This window comes from Oncorhynchus gorbuscha, linkage group LG10, assembly GCF_021184085.1.
Source record: "Oncorhynchus gorbuscha isolate QuinsamMale2020 ecotype Even-year linkage group LG10, OgorEven_v1.0, whole genome shotgun sequence".
In the NCBI taxonomy this organism is placed as follows: domain Eukaryota; kingdom Metazoa; phylum Chordata; class Actinopteri; order Salmoniformes; family Salmonidae; genus Oncorhynchus; species Oncorhynchus gorbuscha.
This window is the reverse complement of record NC_060182.1, coordinates 8,191,335-8,205,701: the sequence shown is the minus strand read 5'-3', so window position 1 is coordinate 8,205,701 and position 14,367 is coordinate 8,191,335. Positions and strand designations below refer to the sequence as shown.

Sequence of the window (14,367 nt, the reverse complement as noted above, 5' to 3'; positions counted from 1 at the left end):
GAAAAACAAGGACAGAGATGGTAGAATTGTTCTGCAAGCATATGTACACCTACAGTACACTAGTAGCTGCGTGTCAATGTTAAAATGAATAAAAGCTTCACGTTTTGTCACACATATGGTATATGGCCCTTCACTTGGTTGCAAAAACTCAATGTGGCCCTTGAGCCAAAAGGTTTGCCCACCCCTGCCCTAGTCCCTAGACCCTAGTCCCTAGACCCTCATCTCTAGTCCCTAGTCTCTAGACCCTAGTCTCTAGACCCTAGACTGTAGACCCTAGTCCCTAGCTCATGAATCTTTATTAAGTTAGTTAGAGCTCTGGCTGTTCAGCTGACAGATGGCAATGCCTTCCCATGATAATACTACCCCATGGAACTTAGTTTGATTCCCTAAATTAGCTCAGACATACGGATGTCTTTCACAGAAAAAGCAAGGTGGACGCGTGAGTTGAATTCTCTAGGCTAGGGCCTCATTCAACCCATTAGTAAAGTATAGGCTATCCCCTAGGGCCTCATTCAACCCATTAGTAAAGTATAGGCTATCCCCTAGGGCCTCATTCAACCCATTAGTAAAGTATAGGCTATCCCCTAGGGCCTCATTCAACCCATGAGTAAAGTATAGGCTATCCCCTAGGGCCTCATTCAACCCATTAGTAAAGTATAGGCTATCCCCTAGGGCCTCATTCAACCCATTAGTAAAGTATAGGCTATCCCCTAGGGCCTCATTCAACCCATTAGTAAAGTATAGGCTATCCCCTGACTTGACTGTTGTAATTTCCTACAGACTCCTTCCTCACAGATTGGTTATATTGTTTGGTATGTTTAGATTAGTCTTTTTCTCTCGACCTCTCTCTCTTTCAGCCATTTCCTTTCCACTATCTATTGTTTTCATCTTCAAATATAAGTGCTTGCTGTTGTTTCCCAAAAGTTTATTGGTATACCAATGCCCCGGACTAGAGTAAACCCCAGCAATCTCACACACTTTTCATAGAACCGAATTGCTGTTCTTGCTTCTAGGCTGAATGAACAAGGCCAATGCTATATCACGTATGTTCATGCTACTGCAATGGCAAGGACCCAGAGGAACGCAAATAGAAACCACATATCACTTAGATGCTAATCACACAATTTATAGCAATGAACATTCTCTCTCTCCTTCTGTTTCTCTCTTTCCCTCTGGGTGACAAAATCCAATGTATAATAAAACACCATCACAAGACAACACGACACGACACGACACATGCACAGACCAACTACACACATAACGCAATTGCAGAGCAAACCAGTATCAATCATTGTGTGATATCATTCTTACAACACTGTATTTTCATATAATACTATAATATCAAATAACAAATCATTTTGTATTTAGGCTTCATCCCCAGCCGTGTGTTTATTTAATTTTAAAGTGGAACTGACAGCATTTTAACAACATTAAATCTTATTAAAATCTCTTCATTTACACCCCCAGGAAGAATATGACAATTTAAAAAATATATATATTCTGACAAGCGAGCACTTAGATATGGTCTTTTCGATAAGTTCCTAGATTGTTTTGTAGCGACGTATACCAAGTCATTTGTGAAAATTCTATAGCAATATAGAGTGGGGAAAGGGGCCTTGCTTTGGGACAATTAATAGCCACTGCAGCAAATAAAACCTAATAAAAATATCTGTCCCGTCCAGGACCGGAGTCTACGCAGACGGTGTGCTATAGCCAATCAGAGCTACAGTAGGCCTTTATGCAAACAAGACATTTGCAAGCACAGGCCTGTCATCAACTGGACTGTGTGTTTACAGGCAGTAGGGCCTGTCATCATTCACTTTGAACTGGACTGTGTGTTTACAGGCAGTAGGGCCTGTCATCATTCACTTTGAACTGGACTGTGTGTTTACAGGCAGTAGGGCCTGTCATCATTCACTATGAACTGGACTGTGTGTTTACAGGCAGTAGGGCCTGTCATCATTCACTATGAATTGGACTGTGTGTTTACAGGCAGTAGGGCCTGTCATCATTCACTATGAACTGGACTGTGTGTTTACAGACAGTAGGGCCTGTCATCATTCACTATGAACTGGACTGTGTGTTTACAGGCAGTAGGGCCTGTCATCATTCACTATGAACTGGACTGTGTGTTTACAGACAGTAGGGCCTGTCATCATTCACTATGAACTGGACTGTGTGTTTACAGGCAGTAGGGCCTGACATCATCACTATCTGGACTGTGTGTTTACAGGCAACTGGACTGTGTGTTTACAGACAGTAGGGCCTGTCATCAATCACTATGAACTGGACTGTGTGTTTACAGGCAGTAGGGCTTGTCATCATTCACTACGAACTGGACTGTGTGTTTACAGGAAGTAGGACCTGTCATCAATCACTACGAACTGGACTGTGTGTTTACAGGCAGTAGGGTCTGCCATCATTCACTATGAACTGGACTGTGTGTTTACAGGCAGTAGGGCCTGTCATCAATCACTTTGAACTGGACTGTGTGTTTACAGGTCAGTAGCAACAGTGTGATTTTAGATCATTAGAACACATTCTCTAAAAGCCACAAAATACACCTGAATGGATTTCTGTAGATACTGTTTGTAAATACCACGGTGAGTCCTCTTATGTTTGTGAACTTTACAGTCCTATTGAGGCAAATAGAACACATTTTTAAAACCTGTAGCATAAACTGGGAATTTGATACTTTTGACTGATATTATGATTGTTTGTTTGTTTCATATCTGCAAAATAGTTAAAACACTGTCAGTTCCACTTTAACCACTAAGGCCAGAGGTGGTGTGGTATATGGTCAATATACCACGGATAAGGGCTGTTCTTAGGCATGACGCAACGTGAACCCCCGAGGTGCGTTAATGCTATTATAAACTGGTTACCAACATAATTAGAAGAGTTAACAAGTAGTTTTGCTTCATACCTGTGGTATATTATCACATATACCACAGCTTTCAGCACCCAGCACCCAGTTTACAAAATGAAATAGATCATTTAGGCCTCATCCCCAAAACTGTCCCCATAGGAGAACACTTTGAAGAACCCTTTTTGGTTCCAGGTAGAACCCATCCGGGTTCCATGTAGAACCCTTTTCTACAGAGGGTAGAACCCTTTTTGAACATCCGAAGAACCCTTTTTGAACCCCCTTTTTCTAAGAGTGCAGTGTGTTCATTCAACATGAGATACATTGACTTCCACCCCCATTCCACTGACAACCTTAACCAGAACCAAATGAAAAATCTAATCTTTGGTAAAAAAGGCTATATCATGCCTTTTCACTTAATCCGCAGACTATATTTCGCTCCATCTATTTAAACATTAAATAAGAGATTTAAAATACAACAGAAGTCGTCTTAAATAATCCATTCCTTCAGGCGAGATTTTATCAATTAAAAAAATATTTAATTCAAATAAGAAACATTCAATAAAAGGGTGACGATAACTCTCTCTGAGGCAGTGTGAGAGAGAGAGAGAGAGAGAGAGAGAGAGAGAGAGAGAGAGAGAGAGAGAGAGAGAGAGAGAGAGAGAGAGAGAGAGTGTGTGTGTGTGTGTGTGTACGTCTGGCGCAAGTGTGTGTTACTTAATGACCCCTATTATAATCCACATATCACTTCAACATGAATCAAAAACCTATTAAACTCCCAGAATTATCACATGGGATCTGTGGCACCGGGAAAGAGAAATCACCTCTTATCCTCTAAGAGCCCATAAATCATACTAAATTGATCAAAGTCAATATGTGTTTGGTTGCCTGTTAGTACGTGAGTGGTTTTGTGAGTCTAAACACACAGGAGACTGAAAGGAACCCAAAGAAACCGTAGTGTCATCAATATCCACTTTAACAGTCTGCTTCTTGTAGTGTAGCGTGGTGAGTCCTATTCACTAACTCACATAGTAAAAGGCTACTAGATAAATACAGGATTTGTAAAGCACAGGACTAGTGGTTGAGTCTTAGATACTAGTGGTCAGCATAGGTAGTCTGAATCCACAAATCAACTCTTGCCTCTACCTCCTAGACACTTAGCGGTAGAGGTACATCTGAGGGGATTGGATAGGTCGATGCACAATGGTGATAGCTTAATCTTGCCATTTGATAGGCCAGATGGAGTTGTCTCTCCACTGGCTTCCAGTTGAAGCTCGCATCCGCTACAAGACCATGGTGCTTGCCTACGGAGCTGTGAGGGGAACAGCACCTCAGTACCTCCAGGCTCTGATCAGGCCCTACACCCAAATAAGGGCACTGCGTTCATCCACCTCTGGCCTGCTCGCCTCCCTACCACTGAGGAAGTACAGTTCCCGCTCAGCTCAGTCAAAACTGTTCGCTGCTCTGGCTCCCCAATGGTGGAACAAACTCCCTCACGACGCCAAAACAGCGGAGTCAATCACCACCTTCCGGAGACACCTGAAACCCCACCTCTTTAAGGAATACCTAGGATAGGATAAAGTAATCCTTCTCACCCCCCCCCCTTAAAATATTTAGATGCACTATTGTAAAGTGGTTGTTCCACTGGATGTCATAAGGTGAATGCACCAATTTGTAAGTCGCTCTGGATAAGAGCGTCTGCTAAATGACTTAAATGTAAATGTAAATGTAGATGGAGTATGTCTGTCTCTTGACAGACATATTTAGTTCTGGGTGCCCGAGAGAGATTACCATATTGTGGACACCTGTTCAATCCTTTCAGATCTCTCAAGTCTCTGGGGTAGGGGCTTGATTTGGAATGGTGTGATAAACTGCCTCCTTTTCTTTATGGGTGGGTGGATGGTTAGGTGGGTGGATGGTTGGGTGGGTGGGTGGGTGGGTGGTTGGTTGGTTGGTTGGTTGGGTGGGTGGGTGGGTGGTTGGTTGGGTGGTTGGTTGGGTGGGTGGTTGGTTGGGTGTGTGGGTGGTTGGGTGGTTGGTTGGGTGGGTGGGTGGTTGGATGGGTGGGTGGATGGGTGGGTGGGTGGTTGGATGGGTGGGTGGATGGGTGGATGAATGGGTGGGTGTGTGTGTGGGTGGATTAATGCTTGGGTGGGTGGGTGGAAGATTGGTGGGACAGTGAGAGGCCATGAGGGTCACTGGCAGGTGTAGGACACAGTCGCCAAACAACCTAACACTGACCAGAACTGACAGTGCAGCACAAGGACTGCTACAGAGCTGAAACCAGGACAGCTACCACAGATCCACTGCGAGGAAGCGTTTTCATATAGAGTATGTGACAGGTTGAATGAAGCTTCCCGTTAAAGGCCTAAAACCCACTTCATATTTTATACAGTCGTCACACTCCATACTCCTTACTCCATATTTCATGGTCATTCATCTTAATTCATACATGTTCTGTCAAGGGTTGACAGTAAGAGGCAGACCACCTTGTCTCCTTCGGGCAGAGACTCACCCAGTGGAGAATTTATATCATTGCATATCTATCAATCAAACCGATTCGCAGGAAGAGTGGTGGTTCTAGAAATGGTCATTAGGGCTGTGACAGTCATGAAATGTTGGATCATGATAATTGGCAAGCCAGATGACTGCAGTGTCCGTTCGAATAGAAAAAAAGAAAATAAAACGTTAAAAGAATGAATCATTTGGATGCACATTTTTGGGGTGTTGCACATGTTCTCCTTTTCCTCCTGACTGCATGTGCTGCCATAGAAATGGAACGAATAGAACGTGTGGACTGGCTAATAACTAATAATAACCCTGCCTATTTTTACAATTTCTCTTTTTAAAACGTCATTTTAAACCTAACCTTAACCCTAATCACACTGTTTACCTAAAGCCTAACCCTAACCTTAAATTGAGACGAAAATGCTCATTTTTGTTTTCATTCATTTTTACAATATGCCTGTGCTATCTAGTTGAAACTGGACTGGTAGCCATTGTAAGTGTACCCATAGGAGCAAAGCAGGAAGTAAAAGCAGGAAGTAAAAGCAGGAAGTGAACTTATCAATATGTGTTGTGATTTGTTGATTCAACCCAACTGACATGACAAAAAATACAATCCATTGATGAACCACATCAGTTAACATCATTTGAATGAACATTCTACATTACCATGGAAATGATTGCATCACAATACCAGGCAGCCACTGTGAGTGTACCCTTGAGTTTATCAGTCAAATTGCCAGGGTTAGAGGTTCCAAGCCGATTTTATTATTTTATTAATTGTTTGCTACAGGGTGGGGCTGGCACAATGGTTATGTATGGAAGACCGTTATGAAAATAAAATAATTGTCATAAACGTACAAAAATGTATTAGGGAACGAACAGCTGACTGAAGACGGGAATGCCAGGCATTTGTGTGGTTGAGTTGGTTTCTGCGATAACATGGCCCCTCAACAACGTGATCAAACTTGGTTGACGCTTGCTGAAACAAGCTACCGCATAAACATTGCAACGTCATGTCACTGGTTGCTTTATGTGAATCTAACAGCAGCTAGGTGTCAGGAGCAGGGGTGCTAGCTATAACGTAAATAATCAATCACAATCATCAGTGGGCGTTGAGTGGTGGTGGAGAGAGAGGCTGCTCTCCTCTCTGTAAAACAACTCTGAAGGTGAGTCTGTGTCTGACAGACAGGCAGAGCATTACAGTTGGCAGCAAGCATACCAAATGGCACCCTATTCCCTATGTAGTGCACTACTTTGACCAGTGCCCGTAGGGTGTAGTGCAATATAAAGGGAACAGGGTGTGTCAGACAGACAGGCAGAACATTACAGTGTTGTCAAGTTGAACTTGTCTACAGCCACAACAGAACAGGAGGAAGTACATTTTTGACCGGGGCCCGTAGGGTGTAGTGCAATATATAAAGGGAACAGGGTGTCTCCGACAGCCAGGCAGCCACAACAGAACAGGAGGGAGTACATTTACATTACATTTAAGAACAGGAGGGTGCGTTCACCTTATGACATCCAGTGGAGCAGCCACTTTACAATAGTGCATCTAAATCAGTACATTTTTGACCAGTGCACTATATAAAGATTATGGTGCCATTTGAGAAACACATAAAGACATACTTAAAACAGTAATATGTTTCATTTAGGGTCTTATACATGTCATTTTATCTTTTGATCACATGCCACCTATCACCAATATTTTTTCACACACATCACCAATCATAAATTACAGCTCATGGGTTTCTCAGAAACCAATGTGTAAACACGGGCACAAATCAAACAGACAACTACTATCATTCCTTGTGGACATGCGCACCTGTACAATCATTCTGTTTGGGGGTCATGAACAAGCTGTTCGATATCCTTGGCCTCAGCATCCCTATCTCCGCTCCCTCTCCCTCCTTGGTGATCTGTCCATAACAAATACCCCACCTCAATACAGAAATGTTCTATTTGATCCAGGGGCACCCTACTACTATGACTGACTCTGTGAAACAACACATTTCACTGCGCCTATCCGGTGTGTGTCACAGTAAAACATGTATTGTTTTTGTATTACTTTCCCTAACAATGAAAAAAAGAAGCATATTACAAAACTGGAAACGATCTTCCATACTGGTTCTCCGTACTGGAACAAGGATCTCCATACTGGAACAACAAGGATCTCCATACTGGAACAAGGATCTCCATACTGGATCTCCGTACTGGAACAAGGATCTCCATACTGGAACAAGGATCTCCATACTGGATCTCCGTACTGGAACAAGGATCTCCATACTAGATCTCTGTACTGGAACAAGGATCTCCATACTGGATCTCCGTACTGGAACAAGGATCTCCATACTGGATCTCCGTATTGGAACAAGGATCTCCATACTAGATCTCTGTACTGGAACAAGGATCTCCATACTGGAACAAGGATCTCCATGCTGGATCTCCATACTGGAACAAGAATCTCCATACTGGATCTCCATACTGGATCTCCGTACTGGAACAAGGATCTCCATGCTGGATCTCCGTACTGGAATAAGGATCTCCATACTGGATCTCTGTACTGGAACAAGGATCTCCATACTGGAACAAGGATCTCCATGCTGGATCTCCGTACTGGAGTAAGGATCTCCATACTGGAACAAGGATCTCCATGCTGGATCTCCGTACTGGAATAAGGATCTCCATACTGGATCTCCGTACTGGAACAAGGATCTCCATACTGGATCTCCGTACTGGAACAAGGATCTCCATGCTGGATCTCCATACTGGAACAAGGATCTCCATGCTGGATCTCCGTACTGGAACAAGGATCTCCATACTGGAACAAGGATCTCCATACTGGATCTCCGTACTGGAACAAGGATCTCCATGCTGCATTGGCTCAATCTGTTAACTGACCACTTCCCTTAACAGACACAATCGTACTACGACACCTGGTCCCCCGTCCTTCACTTCTAGGATGTTAACTGATACTGCCCTCCCCTAAATATGTCAAAATAACCTATTGTACTACATCTGATTTACTGTTATTACCATTATTATTATTATTATTATTATTATTATTATTATCATTATAATGACATTTACAGGGTAACTATGCAATGTGATGATGCAATCTCCCCACCACCATTGTCATGTTTTGTTTGTCTTGTATCTTCTAAGTTCTATTCCCATAAAAAAAACAATAAATAAATTATAATTCTATAACACTGCCTGCCTGCCTGCCTGCCTGTCTGTCTGTCTGCCTGTCTGTCTGTCTGCCTGTCTGTCTGTCTGTCTGTCTGTCTGTCTGTCTGTCTGTCTGTCTGTCTGTCTGTCTGTCTGTCTGTCTGTCTGTCTGTCTGTCTGTCTGTCTGTCTGTCTGTCTGTCTGCCTGTCTGCCTGTCTGCCTGCCTGCCTGCCTGTATCTATAGTACATGTTCACAAGTATTTCTCAAATCTGTCAGGATCAACACAAAGTGGGCTCCCGAGTGGCGCAGAAGTCTAAGTCACTGCAGTACCCATATGACAGTGCACAGTTGGCCCAGTGTCGTCTGGCTTAAGCCGTCATGGTAAATAAGAATTTGTTCTTAACTGACTTGCCTAGTAGAATAAAAAAGTGAATTGGAGATTATGCAATGCCTTTGAAGGACAGTAGAAGTTGTCCTTCTGACTTGAGCCTAGTTGCCATGTTTCTGAATATTGAAATACTGTATTGAAGGGCCTCCCGGGTGGGGCAGTGGTTAAGGGCGCTGTACTGCAGCGCCAGCTGTGCCACCAGAGACTGGGTTCGCGCCCAGGCTCTGTCGTAACCGGCCACGACCGGGAGGTCCATGGGGCGATGCACAATTGGCCTAGCGTCGTCCGGGTTAGGGAGGGTTTGGCCGGTAGGAATGTCCTTGTCTCATCGCGCACTAGCGACTCCTGTGGCGGGCCGGGCGCAGTGAGCGCTAACCAAGGTCGCCAGGTGCACAGTGTTTCCTCCGACACATTGGTGCGGCTGGCTTCCGGGTTGGATGCGCGCTGTGTTAAGAAGCAGTGCGGCTTGGTTGGGTTGTGTATCGGAGGACGCATGACTTTCAACCTTCGTCTCTCTCGAGCCCCTACAGGAGTTGTAGCGATGAGACAAGATAGTAGCTACTAACAGTTGGATACCATGAAATTGGGGAGAAAAAGGGGTACAAAAACAAACAAAAAATACTGTAATGTAAACTTCTGGACCAACTCACCCTCCTTTGATGTAGTCCAGGAAGGTGTGTTCTGACTCCACCGTGAAAGACAGCAAAGTCACCTGGGTAAAGATGACAAAAAAACAGGGTTATTTTCACCACTTAGGTAATCAACACAAACATTATTTATTTACCCAATTAAACAATTGTTCTCAACAGTAGCGTGTCACCAGGGTAAAAAAATACATTCAAAGCAGTTTTCTTTTCTGAAGGTCGCTTACCCACTCAACACCAAAACAATTTATTTACCAACCACATCAGTAATCAACATAATCCCAAATTACCTATTGAAATATTAAACACATTAATCGTTAACCCCAGAGCCCGAAGGCTAACAAAACCAACTGCCACCCAGGAATGATTCATCGAGGAAGAAGGAGTTTGTTTGATATCAGAGCGGCGCAAGCGCGCGCACACACGCACGCACGCACGCACGCACGCACGCACACACACACACACACACACACACACACACACACACACACACACACACACACACAAACAAACAGATCCATCCATCTCAATGAGTTATGAGAGCAACATGATTGATGACTTGCTCTGTGATTTTAATCATCTAGCCACAGTCATCCTATTGAGGCTCTGCATCCCAAACGGTGTGCGTTTGCCCAGGCAATAATAACAATTCCCTGTCTCCTAAACATCAGCCACTGCCTGGGCATGGCAGCCACTCAGTCACTGAAACTGTAGGACAACGGGACGTGTGGAAGAGGACTGATTGGACAACAAAACATGGATGAAGAGTGAAGTTGCAGCAACTCAGGCACTGATTGGACAACAGGACATGGAGGAGGAGTGAAGAAGCAGCAACTCAGTCACTGATAGGACGATAGGACACTGATAGGACAAAACACCACCAGGTGGTGAAGGTAGGAAACAACATCTCCACTCCAGCTGATCCTCAACACTGGGGCCCCACAAGGGTGCGTTCTCAGCCCTCTCCTGTACTCCCTGTTCACCCACAACTGCGTGCCCATGCACACCTCCAACTCAATCATCAAGTTTGCAGACGACACTACAGTGGTAGGCTTGATTACCAACAACGACGAGACGGCCTACAAGGAGGAGTTGAGGGCCCCTCGGAGTGTGGTGTCAGGAAAATAACCTCTTACTCAATGTCAGCAAAACAAAATAAATGATTGTGGACTTCAGGAAACAGCAAAGGGAGCAGCCCCTATCCACATCGACAGGACAGCAGTGGAGAAGGTGGAAAGTTTTAAGTTCCTCAGTGTATCACCGACAAACTGAAATGGTCCACGCACACAGACAGTGTGGTGAAGAAGGAGCAACAGCGCCTCTTCAACCTCAGGAGGCTGGAGAAATGTGGCTTGTCACCAAAAACCCTCACTAACTTTTACAGATGCACAACAGAACATCCTGTCGGGTTGCAGGTGTAGAGTAGGTGTGATGGAGAGCATCCTGTCGGGTTGCAGGTGTAGAGTAGGTGTGATGGAGAGCATCCTGTTGGGTTGCAGGTGTAGGGTAGGTGTGATGGAGAGCATCCTGTCGGGTTGTATCACCGCCTGGTACAGTAACTGCTCCTTCCACGACCGCAGGGTTCTCCAGAGGATAGTGAGGTCTGTACAACGGATCACCGGGGGCAAACTACCTGCCCTCCAGGACACCTGGAGGGTGTGTCATAGGAAAGCAAAAAAAGATTATCAAGGACAATAACCACCTGAGCCACTGCCTGTTCACCCCGCTACCATCCAGAAGGCGAGGTCAGTACAGGTGCATCAGAGCTGGGACCGAGAGATTGAAAAACAGCTTCTATCTCAAGGCCATCCGATTGTTAAACAGCCACCACTAACACAGAGAGGCTGCTGCCAATATACTGACTTGATATCATTGGCCACTTAAATAAATGGAACACTAGTCACTTTTTAATAATGTTACTTTATGAATGTCTAGATATCTCGCATTACTCATTTAATATTTATATACTGTATACTGCATCCTTCACTATATATTCTTTACTATCTATTGCATCTTAGCCGCTCTGTCACTGCTCATCCATATATTTTATACTTTTATATTCTCATCCCATTCCTTTACTAGATTGTGTGCATTAGGTTTTGAGGTGGAATTTGTTAGATATTAGGATTTGTTGTGGAATTTGTTAGATATTACCTGTTAGATATTACCTGTTAGATACTGCTGCACTGTCGGATCTAGAAGCATAAGCATTTCACTACACTCGCAATAACATCTGCTAACCATGTGTACGTGACCAATAACATCTGATTTAATTTGACATGTGGAGGAGGAGTTAAGAAGCAGCAACTCAGTCACTGATAGGACAACAAGACATGTGGAGGAGGAGTTAAGAAGCAGCAACTCAGTCACTGATAGGACAACAAGACATGTGGAGGAGGAGTTAAGAAGCAGCAACTCAGTCACTGATAGGACAACAAGACATGTGGAGGAGGGGTTAAGAAGCAGCAACTCAGTCACTGATAGGACAACAAGACATGTGGAGGAGGAGTTAAGAAGCAGCAACTCAGTCACTGATAGGACAACAAGACATGTGGAGGAGGAGTTAAGAAGCAGCAACTCAGTCACTGATAGGACAACAAGACATGTGGAGGAGGAGTTAAGAAGCAGCAACTCAGTCACTGATAGGACAACAAGACATGCAGAGGAGGAGTTAAGAAGCAGCAACTCAGTCACTGATAGGACAGTTATCATCTCTATAGACTCTCACCAATTAACTTTGTTTGAGGCCATTACAACTTATTTCTCTTCTAGTGATGTTCATTTAGCCTGGTCCCAGATCTGTTTGTGTTTAGTATTGCATGCCGAACATCACAATGGTCCGTAGGAGTTAGATAGACAGCACATGCAGATCTGGCACCTGTAAGGGTTTTCTTCTGGTGAAAGAGAGGCGGACCAAAATGCAGCGTGGTGGTTATTCATGTTTTTAATAAAGACGACTCTACATGAACAGACTATACAAAACAAGAAAAGTGAAAACCTAAACAGTCCTATCTGGTGCAAACACAGAGACAGGAACAATCACCCACAAAACCCAACACAAAACAGGCTACCTTAAATATGGTTCCCAATCAGAGACAATGACTAACACCTGCCTCTGATTGAGAACCATATCAGGCCAAACATAGAAATAGACAAACCAGACACACAACATAGAATGCCCACCCAGCTCACGTCCTGACCAACACTAAAACAAGGAAAACACATACGAACGATGGACAGAACGTGACAGCACCAGGCTAATGTTTATTATCTGGACCATAACAAAACAAAGTATCCATCTTGTCTAGGAATCAGATAACAAACAATTAGCTACAGATATTAAACCATTGCAATCCTCGTACTACAAACATAAAAGTCATTAATGAACACAACAAACAGAGATGATGGGGAAGAAATATCCAGTCGCACCAGGCAAGAAGAGACGTAGATTTTAACCTGGTGTTTTTTACAACAAAAAAATGTTGTACTGACTCACCGTTCCAGAGTTGATGTATCTCTTCTTCTTGAACTTCTTCTTGGCGTTCACCACCTAGGATTCCACAGGCACAACATGAACATACATGAAAATAATATCACGTAAAAAATGATCCCATTAAATGTATCCATTCCTCTGGGCCAATAAAGAACATCAGGTATTTTATTTTACCTTTATTTAACTAGGCAAGTCAGTTAAGAACGAATTCTTATTTTCAATGACAGCCTAGGAACAGTGGGTTAACTGCCTGTTCAGGGGCAAAATGACAGATTTGTACCATGTCAGCTCAGGATATGAACTTGCAACCTTTCGGTTACTAGTCCAACGCTCTAGCCACTAGGCTACGCTGCCGCCCAGGTATGCTCACCCCCCCCTGTCCCCCGTCCCCATCCCCGTTCCTCCATCCCCATGTTATACTGTAGGTACAGTATATGTAACGGGGCATGTGAACTCAGTCCCATAACTGCAATGGGTAACGCTGAAATACCAGACCCTCAGGCTTAGTGTAGTACACATGTTATTCCAGACGGATCCTGGGTGTATTACATGTGTGTAATAACGAACGGGACGGAATCCACCAAGGTTTGTGTCTCCGAACGACACGTGTCAATATACATGTGTAAACACACACACACACACACACACACACACACACACACACACACACACACACACACACACACACACACACACACACACACACACACACACACACACACACACACACACACACACACACACACACACACACACACACACACACACACGCAGCGAGAAAATGAACTGATTGCAGATGAGGGTGGGGAAGAGAGGTGATGTCTGATAGAGACTATAACATAACTGAGATCCTTATTGTGTATTCAGCACCTGAGGCCACAGGAAGGCGGTCATAAGAGGATCAAGGTTATGTGAAACCTCCCCAGTGCTCATTCTACAGGATCCACACATGGAAACACATGGCGCATGATGTGCTGAATATCAAGTCAAAGGTAGCATTCCCTTCCCCTGTCTCCATCCGCTCCTTCCACTCCCTCGTCTCTCCCCCAGGGCCTCTATCCTCTCTGTCACGGTGTTGTGGTTCTCCTCTAGGCCTCTCTATCCTCTCTGTCACGGTGTTGTGGTTCTCCTCTAGGCCTCTCTATCCTCTCTGTCACGGTGTTGTGGTTCTCCTCTAGGCCTCTCTATCCTCTTTGTCACAGTGTTGTGGTTCTCCCCCAGGCATCTCTATCCTCTTTGTCACAGTGTTGTGGTTCTCCCCCAGGCATCTCTATCCTCTCTGTCACGACGTTGTGGTT

The 14,367-nt window shown here is 44.2% G+C and overlaps 1 protein-coding gene across 1 annotated transcript in view; it reads right to left on the bottom strand.

Annotated features, from left to right (window-relative positions):
- Window positions 1-14,367, bottom strand: part of LOC124045494 (copine-5-like) — a 187,593-nt gene that overhangs the window by 40,719 nt on the left and 132,507 nt on the right. Inside the window, 2 exon segments of the mRNA XM_046364823.1 lie at window positions 9,583-9,644; window positions 13,073-13,126. Coding sequence (XP_046220779.1) covers window positions 9,583-9,644; window positions 13,073-13,126 — 116 coding nt within the window.